Source organism: Cucurbita moschata, unplaced genomic scaffold (assembly GCF_002738365.1).
Source record: "Cucurbita moschata cultivar Rifu unplaced genomic scaffold, Cmos_1.0 Cmo_Scf00028, whole genome shotgun sequence".
Classification (NCBI taxonomy): domain Eukaryota; kingdom Viridiplantae; phylum Streptophyta; class Magnoliopsida; order Cucurbitales; family Cucurbitaceae; genus Cucurbita; species Cucurbita moschata.
The window spans coordinates 2,228,003-2,241,203 of record NW_019268544.1 but is presented as its reverse complement, the minus strand read 5'-3'; the positions used below and the strand labels follow the sequence as shown (position 1 = coordinate 2,241,203).

The following is a 13,201-nucleotide window of genomic DNA, read 5'->3' as shown; positions in this document are numbered from 1 at the left end:
TTAGCTTGGAAAAGGGGCAGGTTGAGTAATTACGATGGATAAATTGAGTGTCAACATTCCCCAGTTTTTCTCCCTTCTAAAGCCTTTTCCTCTTTTTCATCTATTCAACTATATTTGTTCTTCCCAAGATTCGTGTTGCTTTGACGATGTGACCCCTGAATTTCTCGTCTTCAAAATAATTTGTCTAGTACTGGACTGATCTTTCTTTCGATCGGACGCGCGCTCGTAAATTGCCAGAAAACCTTGAGGAGACTCTGAACGAGCGGAAATGGTTTAAGCTGCAGTCTTTGTTGGTTTTCAAAGTTCCACTCAACTACGATATTCGATTGCTCCCTATTTTTCTAAGGTAATAAAGGCAGAATTTTGTTTCTGTTCTGTTTGTTCAATTCTTTCCTTTGTGTTTTCAGTTTTGAATGAATTGTTTGGTGGAAATCGAAATAGTTTTTTAGGCACTACAAGCTGGGACTCCTTCTGAGAGAAAAATTGATTACATATGTCTAACAATTTGAATTATTGGATAGAATGATATCGCATGTCTCTTTATCCGATCAATAACTTTGCAACTTCGTTGTTGAATGTGATATAGAGGTGCTCGAAATCACTTCTCCTCCTCCTCCACGAATGATGGAATCGTCTTACATGAAAGTATTGGCTACTCTCTTGTCCATTTGATGGTTTACTATTTTGTTTTGTTTGCTTTAGAATCGATCAAATTAACATTGAAAGCTCCTTATGTGCAATTTCATTTTCTTTGAAAATCCTTTATTTCTTGTAAACGATGGAAGTACTTGCTGACTAGTCGTTTGTTTTCGATGAATTGATTTGATTGCTTACTGGAGTTCCCGACCAATACTTAAAAAAAATTGTTGCAGAGTTGGGGGGGCTTTTGTAAATGGGTGCGCCAAAGCAGAAATGGACAGCTGAAGAAGAAGCTGCCCTTAAAGCAGGAGTGATCAAGCATGGAGCAGGAAAATGGCGCACAATACTAACAGATCCAGAGTTCAGCTCAATTTTGCATCAGCGCTCAAATGTGGATCTCAAGGTGCCTCCCTTCACCCCCCTAGTTATCGTTTATTCGCCATAATTAAGCCACAGGATGTAGCAATTCACCAAGCATCCCATGTTGAGTTTTCCTTTCCATATTCTACTTGGAAACACAGTGCTTGGTTTACTGAAACATTAATGACTTTTTAATGTAATTTTGGCTCTGAACAGGACAAGTGGAGAAATATAAATGTTACTGCAATATGGGGCTCTAGGCAAAAAGCTAAGCTCGCACTTAAAAAGAATCCTTTGGCCCTAAAACATCACGATGATCCTATGCCTGTAAGCACCGTGCATCAGAATGAGGAGATTGTTGACGCTAAGCCACTTGCAATTTCAAATGGAACAATTCGCACTAATGGTCCAAAAGAGCCACTAGCAAGGTCTCATGGCTGCTGATTATGTGAATCTTTCTTGTTCCAGGGTGAAGGAGTCTGATACATATTGTGATTATTGCATAACCAATTGTTATTATGGTTCACATAGTTTTAAAAGTATCAAATACCATAGCTAGCTAAATTTTCTGGTAAAGTAAATCTTGACATTTTTTTTCTACTTCCAGAAACTAATGACTAGTGATTAAATAATTGTTTAATCAATGATGTGCATCACATACGCTACAAAGAGAAGTCATCGCCTAGTCTGCATACACACACACACACATAACATTTTGTAATGCATGACGTAGTTCCTCAACTTTATTGCATTTAGTGTTACCCTATTTAACTTGCATTCTTTTTGGAGGCAAAATTGCTTCAATTTCTTGTTCAGCTTTCCTGGAATCAAATGAGGGAACAAGAGGCCTTTTTTGGTTCTATTATCTTACCTTTTGCCTCTATGGTAGTTATTTTGATATAAGAAATGATACATTAATGATCTAGGTGATCTTTCACCACCTGCATTCAGAATGAGAAAATCTAATTTCCAAATTGGTCTATATATCCACTAAACATGGTTTTAAACATCATGTTCTAAAATTAGTCTTCACTGGAAGCTGCAGGTGCTTCATTGTTCCTTTCCTGCTTTCGAATAGATTTATAAGACCTGTTTTGCATGTTGTAGATTGGACAAACTTATATCAGAGGCAATTAACAACTTAAAGGAGCAAAGGGGTTCTGACCGGGCTGCAATTGCTATGTACATAGAGGTGCTAATGCATAATACAAGTGGATCGAATTGTTTGACAATTTTGTATGTGGAGTAAAGATCTTATGCATAGAATGGATAATTATTAAAACTAATTGCTATGAGATGCTGTAATATGTCATGTTCTTAGCGTGGAAGGGATGCCAATCAGTCAATAAGTGTACTAAAATGTGATTTCCTTATTTGTTTGTAGCACTGCATGCTAGTCTTTGTGTGTGTGAGTATTAAATAAGAGAGAGCTTTTTAGTGAAAGAGTGGGAAAGGAGCAAAAAGTGGTGAGACTTCTAACAAAAACCAAGGAGATTACGAGAGGGTTCTCCTCTTGTTTATTAAATTCACTTCTTTCAGGCAGTTTTATCATCTCTACAATTGGGTACTTAGATATATTACTTTCAGCTCCTGGGTTTTTCTTATTCATAAGTTAGATCCCTAACAAACTGTGTACTCTGGTCATTTTGAAGTCTTACATGATAGTAAAATCTCACAAATTTAAATAAGTAAAAATAAATTCAGAAGATTTGATGACCGTCACTTTATGTATTTGTCATTACCATCTTCTTACCTTGATGCCTCTGCAAAAAATGGTATAATTCTGAAGTTTTCATTTGTTCTTTGTGTAGGAGCATTACTGGGCCCCACCAAACCTTAAAAAACTCCTTTCAACAAAATTGAAGCATATGACGGCAAATGGAAAGTTGATAAAGGTAATTCTCCTACTATAATACAGAAATTATATGGAAAAATGATTATTCTAGCAGCTGTTGAGACTGTTGAGATTTAAGGCTGATTGAATATTGACTGGTAAGCGTGTGCTATTTTCTTCGCTAGGAGGAAGGCCTGAAGGAGCAGTGACTTAGGGAGTTTTAGAATAGCAAGGGTTTATTGAACTTTTTTGCATGAGAATGATGTCAATCTGTTTTGGGGAGTGTTCTTGAGGTATGTCTAGGGAGACAGTAAGGCTGTATCTATAATGTTAACAAAAGAAATCAAAAGGGGAGGGGAAAAGGGGTAAGCTGGTTATGGTAGCAAGTAGGATTGAACAAACCATTCAAAATCGTGCGACCCCCACTGTTCGAGTAGTCTTCTTGGCAGTCAGTTCTTATAATTGTTTTGTTGGGGAAACAAATTCATTGAATCAAGATTTGATCAATGGGACACAACCATGCTCGAGTAGACAGGTCATGCTTGACGGTGTTATTTGAGGTGATTTGTTTGTCTTTTTTTTAATGCCATTTTGGTTTGTAGCTCTAGTCTGAAGACTTGTGTTCAGCATTTAGGTGCATTGTCGCATGATCAAAGGCTATATGCTAACATCCAGAAATGTGTATTTTCCTAAATGGAACTTACCCCAGTCATATATTACCGAAGGGTTGGGTATCATCTATTCAACAGAAAATTGAAGCCCTGCATGTCTTGTGTGTTTCAATAACGTTGAAGGAATTGAAGTGGTTCCTTTTAACTGGGTACCAAAGAAAATTTAAGAAGGATAGTGGACACATATTGTGGCCACTCATGGAACCATTGACAAGGGATCAGTTTACATAGATACAACTTAGGCCAGCAGGTCCATCAGCGGCTAAAAAGAGCCATAGTAAATTTCTAGGTTCTTTCTTCACCAAAATTTGAAGTGTACTTCTTTTCACATACAAATGGATAGCCAGTCCAAAGTTGTAAACTGTTTAGAAGCAGATCCTTGACTTGGCACAGATAACCAAAACAGTGGATTCATTTGGGCCAAAATTGGTTGAACACTTCATACCTTAAAGCAACTCCTTTTGAGGCACTCTTTGGTCAAGACCCAACCTCACTTAACTGTTCCAGCTTCTCGCAATAGTTAAGTGAGATTGGATCTTGACCAAAGAGTGCCTCAAAAGAGGGAGCTTTTAGATCCTCAAACCTTTAAGAGTTTCTATGAAAATCCATCCTCACCTACATTGCTCTCTTTCTTCAAAAGAGTGATGTATTGTATTCCAGGTCTAGCCCAATAAATATGAAGACATTGGTCAACAAGAAGAGGAAGGATTTGAGTTTTGTAGTAGGCGACTTGGTTTTCCTGAAGTTATGCCCCTATAGACGACGTTCTCTTGTTCAGTGATCAATAAGAAACTTGCACCCTTTCTTTGCAGTCGTTTGCCAATGGAGTATTAGGTGTGTTATGTGGGATATCGATGGAATCTACCAGCTACAGTTGATATGCCTTCAGTGTTCCACGTGTCCCAACTTTGTCCAACCTGGCTCGACATTTGAAGGCTTGCATCTCGACTTTGAAAGGGTTTTGTCGTGGAACCATAAATAATATTGAACGTCTTCAAAAAGAGTTTGGTCAGTCAAATTGAGATGGAGCCATAAATAACTAACCCTGACGCTAGAGCCATAAATAATTAACCCTGATGCTAAAGCCATAAATAATTAACCTGATGCTAGAGCCATATTAACATGCTACATCACCCTTCAGATTTGCCCGGTTATGTGGTCAAGAATTTCTTAAAGGGCATTCTAAAACCTTACCAAGTATTTTATTGAAGGCAAATTTTTTGAACATGTTTCTGAAGGATGTACTATTATTCGGTTGTAGAAGGAATTCACGCTCAAATTAGAGTTTTGTTTTCCTTTTCATTCTGGGATGTTAAAAGTCTGATATATTGATAAGTCTGCACCGTTGTTAATTATAATGCAAGTAAAACTGAAATGGTTAAAAAATCACAAGGAAAGTGGTGAACTTGAGGCTGGAAAATGAACGATAGTGCTGCCATTTGCTACTGGAACATTTATATGGATTTTGTTTGTCTAGGTAAAGCACAAGTACAGAATTGATCCAAATTCAACCTTATCTGGAAGAAGAAATGTTCCATTGTTACTCCTTGAGGACAAGCAGATGGATTCTTCGAAGGCCGAGAAGAGTGAAGTCAAAATCATCACTAAATCCCAAGTTGACTCGGAACTTTCGAAGATGAAGATAATGACTACAGAGGAGGCGGCTATAGCTGCTGCACGTGCAGTAGCTGAGGCAGAGGCTGCCATTGCAGAGGCTGAAAGGGCAGCAAGAGAAGCAGAAGAAGCAGAGGCTGAAGCTGAATCAGCACAAGTTTTTGCTGAAGCGGCGATGAAGGCATTGGAGTGCAGAATGTTCCCTAGTAGAAATCCTATTCAAAAAGTTCTTCTCCAAGGTAATGCAACGCACAGCTTCAGTCATAAATTACAAATTTATATACTTAATATTGCTGCATATCTTGTTTAATTGCGACACGAAACTTACATGTGTCAATATGCGTATTTAGCTTTTTGATAAATTAATGTCAGCTTAAAAAAGATAACCAAAATCGTGATATAAATTGGTTGTGTGGACCTTTTCTGACGTTTAAATTTCTTCTTGCACTAATTGTTTTTCTTGAGAGATGCTATATTTAGACTGTTACCAACTCGCCTTTCACTTCACTACCCCTCGTGCTCAAATTGTTTGGCTATTGACCAAAGTTAGTTTTGGTTATTCTATCAATGATTTCACTCTCGAGATCAAAATTTATAACAAGAGTTTATTGTTATTCACCATGTTAATCATCTTGGGATGTATCATTTTTATACTCGGTTATTTTGACAGATACCATAACTTTTCAATGATAACTGTAGGCAACGTGTTCTGAGAAGATGAAGGTGCTGCTGCATTTCCATGTGCAACTGATGTAACCAAGTGTAGATATTGTTAGCGTTGTAAATCTGCAGAATATGATTGCCTTATGAGAAAGACGGCCTCTGGGGATCATGTCATCGGAAGTGTATGTCGGTAATGTGATTTTAAAATCAAACATAGGGTAAAGGATTTTGGTGAGAGAGAGGTGCTTACTTGATCTGAAAATGTTGTTTCCTCGACAGACTGTCTTTGCGATTTTAAGAGATCAAAATTATAAATTAAGATGTGATTTTTGGTCCACCCAATACACAACTTCGAACAAGTTTCTCAAACTAATGTGGAACAATACGTTTTTCCAGAAGTACAGAAATGAACAATTACGAATGATTATTAGCATTTCCACGGTGGAATAAGTTTGCATTATAGCATTTACAATAGAGTTTCCGCAGCAGTCTTTGTGATTCTATGAACATGATAAAACATGAAGACAAACAGAGGACAAAACTTTTATAACTCAAGTTGCTGATTGAAATATTTCTGCAGGCGTGAAGAACTTCCTCAACCAAGGAAAAAAAAAAACCCAGAAACAAGTTCCGACAATGGAGTCCCGAGCAGGGTCTTTAATTTATTCTGGGTCATACCGAAGGGGTATTTTTGTTTATCTCGCATTGAAGCATGTCATTACAGAACTAATGAAACATTACTCGAGCTTCCAATATATATAGATGTCTATAGAAATTCTAAGGCAGGAGGAGGATGCTGAAAAGGCTCAAATTCACTTTCGTCTGTTACGCATCGCTGACGGCCTCATGTGGGATTTGTTTTGTTTCCCTCTTCAGTCGAATCAAAAGATTCGATAAGATTTGTAACATGGCAACTAGTTATAAATGTGTCTTGTAAGCTACTGTGGCAACTATTCATCAATCTTCTGAAAAATCAATTCCCTCGTGAAAGGAAAAGATGAGGAACAAATACACATCCACCAAACTTTCTTCTAAAAACACCTTATGAACTGAGTTTCTAACGAGAGGCACCTGTTTTCCTTCTCCATTAGATAATAACAGCAACAAACAAAATGCCACGATGGAGGAGCATCATCGTCGATAGGTTATGCCATCAGCATCATCAACCCATAAAAAAAATTGATCGCCACACAACAATTTTTCACGACTTTTTGCCAACAATGTAAGGCCACATTAGAAGCAGCGGAATGAAAATTGCCTCATTGTTCTTCATCTATCTCAGGGAAAGAACAAAACCCACACACCTTTTCCCTCAGCTCAAGGAAATTCTGCTCAAGTAAAAGTACAACTCTTTTTCATATATCACATTGCACGAGTAGAGAAATCCAGTAAGAGATGGATTTGTTAAATTCTTCCAAGTCCGCCCAAGAACGTCAGAATGGAACTGGTTCTCATTGAAAATCAAATGGAGAAATGCCAAAGGGGAAAAGCCAAATGTACTTTAAATCTCATGTCAAGCAACAATATCATTATGAAATGTAATCTTCGGAAAACTTGGCTCTTTCAAAAAATTTCGTTAGTTCTCAAACAAGGGCAGCTTTATTTTAATCCAAAATGAACATACGAAATGACAAGAAAAAAGAAGTCATTCCAGTACCGCGGTAGCTCCCAATTCCTTCAGCTTTTCAATAATTGGGTTTCCTTGATCTTTCGTTACACCCTTCTTCAGCACCACAGGCACCTTCTCCACCAAATCCTTAGCCTCCTTCAGACCCAAATCAGTGAACGTCCTCACCTCCTTTATGATCTTGATCTTCGCTGCCGCATCAAATTTCTCGAGCTTTATATCGAACACGGTTTTCTCAGCCTCTTTTGCTACGGCGGATGCAGATCCGGCGGACGCCGAACCTGATGCGCTTAGACCAGAAACTGCAGGGCCGTACTTGTTTAACCCCATTTTCAGCCGGAAGAGGATGGCATAATCGTGTCGTTCGATTTTAGTGAGGCCAAGGAGGTCATCGGCGATCCGCTGGAGTTTCTGGGTTCGTTCCTCGGAGACGGTGCCGAGGGACCGAACAAGTAATTGTCTCGGAGCGATAGTGAGAAGTCTCCCTAGAGCTTTGGCCGGAAGTTTGGAGGCAATTGATGGCATTTCGAGGAATTAGGGTTTCTGAGAACACCGTGGATGATATTGATTCGTCACAGAGTGTCGTCCTTCATTGAAGCACTGAGTTTCTACAGATGGAGGAAGCCGAGGGTTACTCTGAAGTCATTAGGGTTTCCCCTTCCATTAGTGCCGTGGCCTTCAAAATTAAAGAAACTACTTGAGAATTTGAAAAATGTCACAATATAAAAAATTTGAAAAATAGCCCATACGAAAAGTCGAAATTACCCTTCAAATTAAAAGAGTTCCCCTTCTATTGTCTATGGAATGAAATTACACACCATTCATCAGAATTTCATAAATAATTTATTTTTCAAACACTTTTTTTGCTTTCATATTTAATACTTTAATCATATTTGAAATGATCCGAACTAGTTTAGATGAGTTGGAGGATAGAAATAGTCGAAATTTATCTTTGATACAATAGAATTAGGGTGGATTGAGAGATCCCGATTGAAAGAATACAAATATTCGTGGAATAATGAAAAAAATAGAATTGAACTTATTAAAAAGAACACCGACAAAATTTGAAAGCTGCAACCTTTCGTCATTCGCCATTGGAGTGCAATGAAAAACAAAGAATAAATGAACGGTGCGTATAGGGAAATAGATACTCATTTTAATGAGTGGTTGACCAAACGAACTTTGTGGCCACTAATATACATAGAAATCATAGAGCTAAACTACAGGGTGAACAACCAACGGCCTCACCTCACTAAGTCTATGTGATTGAAGAAACCTCTCTGTGTGTGGTCGACTTGGGTTGGGTTTATTTATACTGGAATAGTCTTCAAGAAAGCAGCAATGGGCATGCCTAGAAATCCAACCACCACGCTAAACAGCCACTCCGACGAAGTCAGAGGGGTGGTGCTTGCAAATGTTCCCAAAAATTCGATGATTAGTATTTGGAACAGAACGGTGGAACCAATGACAGCAACAAACACATAGTTATTAAGCATGCCTCGAAAGACATCGATTTTGTCCATCTCCCTGGAACTTATTTCGTTAAAAATCTGTCACAACAAAATCCGGTTAGCATTTGGAGTTGAGACTTTTAAATCTCCGAACAGTGTAGGATGGATGAAAAGGGTTAGAAACAAGAAGTGTGTGGTACCTGACAGAACACAAAGGAATTGAAGATGAGGGTATTCAGTATCTGATCAGAATCAGTGCTGTCTAGATCAAACGCTTCTTTCCCTTTGGCCTGTAAAAACCATATCACTGAGAGCTGATACACGGACTGCCCCAAGATATTTCTCCACATGACATTGCTGATAAAACTTCCTCTCCTTCCAACGGGTAAGCGCTTCATCAACTCATCATTCGGAGGCTCAGTGGCGAGAGCCAAAGCTCCAAGTGTGTCCATAATCATGTTCACCCACAAGAGCTGGACTGCAGTAAGGGGTGCATTACCTGAAGCATGTTTTTACACCAGAAGAAGGTTAGCAGATGGAAGGAAACAAAACTTTTTTGGGCCTAATAAAAATAAGTGAACCAAGCGCTATATGAGCTGTTCTAATATTTAACCTGTCAAACAAGCTGAAGAGAAGTTCACAATCAACGCCACAATGTTGACAGTCAGCTGGAATTGCACGAATTTTTGAATATTTATGTAAACAGAACGACCCCATTTTCCCACAGTCACGATAGTAGAGAAATTATCATCAAGAATGATCACATCAGCACTCTCTTTGGCGACCTGAAATCCAAAAACAGAGGTCCATCAAACAGTCAAATCACAGCAGAGAACATCGTAAAGTAATCTGGATATGTTGCCAAGTAGCTCTAAGTTAAACTCGCCTCAGTTCCAGCAATGCCCATTGCTAGTCCAATATCTGCTTCATGAAGCGCAGGAGCATCGTTTGTTCCATCACCAGTAACTGCAACAACTTCATCAAAGGTGGTCCGCAAATGCTTGACCAGGGTGTGCTTATCTAGAGGTGAGGATCGAGCCATCACCTACAAAAGAGTTTACCCAAGTGTGAATCATATAAACTATTTGAAGGAAGTTGGAAGGTGCAGAGATATTAGGAAAATAACGAAGCACCTGAATTTTGGGAATAATTTTAAGCAATTCCTCTTGAGTCTTCTCTCTGAAATCTGGACCCTCAATGGCTATGCCATCATCAGTGAGAATTCCACATTCCTTAGCAATAGCTTTTGCAGTATTAATATTGTCGCCGGTAACCATTCGTACAGTAATACCAGCTGAACGACAAACTGCAACAGACTCCTTAACACCAGGACGAACAGGATCTTTAATACCCACAATACCAATGCAGGTATAACCAGAAACGGGAATAGGATCATTGACAGAGAATCCATTTTCCAATTCCATATAGGCAAGGCAAAGTGTTCGGAGAGCCTCACCAGCAAATTGATCGATAATAACATTGAGATGTTTGGTGGAAGTTTCATCTAAAGGAACAGCCTCACCACTCGAGTTGATCACCTTGTCACAGGCAGCCAATACTATTTCTGAAGCACCTTTAGTGTGAGCTCGGAAACCACCTTCAGGAAATTGTAGGACAACACCCATCCGTTTTTTCAAAGAATTGAATGGCTCAACTTTAATAAGTTTACCTGCCTGTCTCTCAGCCTGAAAATCACCACCGAGTGAAAGACCAAACTCTAATAATGCAGTCTCAGTGGGAGTGCCCAACAACTCACGTTTGCCATTTTTGTTGATTACAACTTCTCCCCCAGTGTTGTTGAATATTGATTGTAGCAGAAGCTTGACAACGGAGGATGGAAGGTCAGAGCAGAAGCTTGATGGATTATTACTTGATTCTTTGACATTCATGCAAATGCATGATTTGACCACTGTCATGTGATTTGTAGTGATTGTTCCAGTTTTGTCACTACAAATAGTTGTGGCAGAACCCATAGTTTCACAAGCTGCAAGGTGACGGACAAGTGCTTTATCATTCATCATTTTCTTCATGGCAAAGGCAAGGCTTAATGTCACAGCCAAAGGAAGCCCCTCTGGCACAGCAACAACAACAATTGTGACTGCAACGGCAAAGAATTCCAATATCTCTAATGCGTCATCTCCTGACCAGTTCCAGTGAGTCCCTTCTCGAAGCTTCTGGCTAACCAATCCTTGAACCAACACAGCGAATGTGATGATGGCAAAGAAAAGACCTATTTTCCCAATAATTGTTGCCACTCCATTCAATTTCACCTGCAATGGAGTTTCATCATCTCCACCTTCACTAAGAGTGGCCATCAACTTACCCCATTGGGTTCTCATCCCAACAGTAGTGATCATCATCTTGCAGGATCCATCTTGAACTTTAGTTCCTGATAAAAGAAAAGGGCTTTCTGCACTCACCATCACTGGCTCACTTTCTCCAGTCAAACTTGACTCATCAATCAACACAGAAAACCCTGAAACAAATAGTCCATCTGCAGGAACTTGGTCCCCAAGAGACAGGTGTACAATATCTCCAGGAAGCAAATCATAAATTGACATTTTCTGTCTATAATCATTCCTTGTAACCTGAATTGATATCTTCTTTTTCTCCTTATCCAAGTCCTTGAACTGCAAGGATTGTCGATAATCACTAGTTGCTGTCACAAATACAACTAACAAGATACTGGCAACAATTCCAAGGCCATCATGAGCCCCATGCGGCCATCCTTCAGTTATTATGCCAACTACCAAAGAGACGAAGGCACAGAGTCCAAGGATCAGGAGAGTCATGTCTTGGAGTGCCTCCCAAACGAACACCAAGAAACTCCTCTGTTCACTCTCAGCAAATTTATTAACTCCATAAATCTCTTGCCTACTGTTGAGTGCATCAGCATCGCCATTAAGCCCAGTTGTTGTTGATGTACAGAGCTTCTGAGCAATTCCTTCAACACCACCATGATGTTTTAACTTCTTTGGATCATGGCCTTCAACAATTGCCCCAAGTTCATCAGCACAAATATGGAAACCTGCAGCTTTGACATCCTCCGGAACATTATAATCACTTGGTTGCATACCTAACATACCGAGACAAGTTCCATCAAATATGAGAAAATCTTCATACATACCCACATTACTTCATGAAAATTCCAGAACTACAAACCTTGGATGAATTGAAATGCAGCTTTTGAGACTAAAACTGCGACCCTCAACTTCTCCTACAATAATAGGCAGGGATAAGTCAGCAGATAGCGGAAAAGAAAACTGTAAACCTAACCAATTGGTAAGCGGTTGGGTCCTTCACTTCGCAGAAGAAATTTTTTTTATCACATTCATCTTTAACTAACTGTATGGTTATCGTTACATAATTACTAAACATAATCTATGGATTAGGTAAATTTGATTTTAATCAATACCTTTGTTTTATGGATTAAAAATGAGCACTAAGCCCAACAAGCCTTTTTGTTCTTCACTTTTCTGAGTCTGCCCAATGAGCTGATATCAATTTTATTTAGGAAGTAAAAACATTAAAAGTGGTTCAAACAGAGAACCTTCAGCTTTGATATCATATTAATTATCATTTAACACGAAAACTGAGTGCCAGGTCGTGATAGATTTAATCTTATTTCGATGGTTACTGCATAGAGGTTTTAAAAAGATATAATGATATCGACTCTGTGTTTTTACTTAGTCAGTAAAAGAATATACTGAAGCTGAAGCCAAAGCACTGAAAATAATAATGCGCCGTGTATGGTATATACGTCTTAGAACCAATACGGGAGGAATCAGAAAAATAAGAAACTGATATAGATAATCACAAAGACAGTGAAAATCATCAAATAATCGTTGATAGAATGGGAATATGTAGAGGAACCTGATTACTCTGGCGCATAGCAGCAGCTTCGCCACGCTTGGAGAGATTGGCGGTAAAGCGAAACCTCCTTTTAGGGTTCTTAACCACTCCACAAAGATCCCTCCACTTCTGGAGCACCTCGTCAGACGAGTTTTTGGGCTTGACGCCTCCAAAATTCTCGTCCAAAAACCTCTCCATTTTTCTGAGATAGTTGATGAAAATAAATTCGTCAGTTCAGTTCCAATATAAGGAAAACCTGATGCAATGTCACTTTCTATCGGAGATGGCTCGGACTTGCAGCGATGCTTCGTTGAAACTTAACAAATTACGACAATTGACAGAAAAGGAACAATAATAATAAGAAAGAGGTAGTAGGTATATGGAATCTCTATCTTCCTGTGTCTCTACGTCGCCATTTTGGATTCAGAAACGAAATCCAAAAGAATGAATTGAAGAGGAGGAAGAAGAAGAAGGGGGGGGGGGGGGGGGG

The 13,201-nt window shown here is 39.0% G+C and overlaps 3 protein-coding genes across 4 annotated transcripts; 1 reads left to right on the top strand and 2 right to left on the bottom strand.

Annotated features, from left to right (window-relative positions):
• The first annotated feature begins 40 nt into the window (after positions 1-40).
• Positions 41-6,123, top strand: LOC111463313 (telomere repeat-binding factor 2-like). Its single transcript, XM_023107195.1, has 7 exons — positions 41-346; positions 873-1,042; positions 1,216-1,427; positions 2,107-2,191; positions 2,811-2,894; positions 4,982-5,357; positions 5,818-6,123. Exons 2-7 carry the CDS (start codon positions 893-895, stop codon positions 5,829-5,831), a joined length of 921 nt encoding a protein of 306 aa, XP_022962963.1. The 5' UTR covers positions 41-346; positions 873-892; the 3' UTR covers positions 5,832-6,123.
• A 1,091-nt stretch (positions 6,124-7,214) lies between these two features.
• Positions 7,215-8,084, bottom strand: LOC111463314 (50S ribosomal protein L7/L12-like). The gene has a single exon (XM_023107196.1). The coding sequence runs from the start codon at positions 7,931-7,933 to the stop codon at positions 7,427-7,429; it is 507 nt and encodes a 168-aa protein (XP_022962964.1). The 5' UTR covers positions 7,934-8,084; the 3' UTR covers positions 7,215-7,426.
• Positions 8,085-8,471: 387 nt separating this feature from the next.
• Positions 8,472-13,184, bottom strand: LOC111463312 (calcium-transporting ATPase 2, plasma membrane-type-like). 2 transcript variants are annotated; one of them, XM_023107193.1, is made up of 7 exons: positions 12,733-13,184; positions 12,022-12,076; positions 9,993-11,935; positions 9,746-9,904; positions 9,473-9,644; positions 9,060-9,358; positions 8,472-8,958 (listed from the first exon to the last, which is right to left on the bottom strand). In XM_023107193.1, the coding sequence occupies exons 1-7, from the start codon at positions 12,907-12,909 to the stop codon at positions 8,719-8,721; spliced, it is 3,045 nt and encodes a 1,014-aa protein (XP_022962961.1). In that variant the 5' UTR covers positions 12,910-13,184; the 3' UTR covers positions 8,472-8,718. The 2 variants fall into 2 exon arrangements, with proteins under 2 accessions (XP_022962961.1, XP_022962962.1); XM_023107194.1 differs by lacking the exon at positions 12,733-13,184 and adding an exon at positions 12,275-12,370.
• Positions 13,185-13,201: the final 17 nt, after the last annotated feature.

What these genes read in the sequence shown, in the direction of transcription:
- LOC111463313 (XM_023107195.1), top strand. Translation starts at nt 893, where the DNA reads ATGGGTGCGCCAAAGCAGAAATGGACAGCTGAAGAAGAAGCTGCCCTT. An exon ending in GCTCAAATGTGGATCTCAAG is followed by an intron (nt 1,043 to 1,215) that starts GTGCCTCCCTTC and finishes GGCTCTGAACAG; the next exon opens with GACAAGTGGAGAAATATAAA. An exon ending in CAATTGCTATGTACATAGAG is followed by an intron (nt 2,192 to 2,810) that starts GTGCTAATGCAT and finishes TTCTTTGTGTAG; the next exon opens with GAGCATTACTGGGCCCCACC.
- LOC111463312 (XM_023107193.1), bottom strand. Translation starts at nt 12,909, where the DNA reads ATGGAGAGGTTTTTGGACGAGAATTTTGGAGGCGTCAAGCCCAAAAAC. An exon ending in CTATGCGCCAGAGTAATCAG is followed by an intron (nt 12,077 to 12,732) that starts GTTCCTCTACAT and finishes CTATTATTGTAG; the next exon opens with GAGAAGTTGAGGGTCGCAGT. An exon ending in AAATTATTCCCAAAATTCAG is followed by an intron (nt 9,905 to 9,992) that starts GTGCTTCGTTAT and finishes ACTCTTTTGTAG; the next exon opens with GTGATGGCTCGATCCTCACC.
- LOC111463314 (XM_023107196.1), bottom strand. Translation starts at nt 7,933, where the DNA reads ATGCCATCAATTGCCTCCAAACTTCCGGCCAAAGCTCTAGGGAGACTT.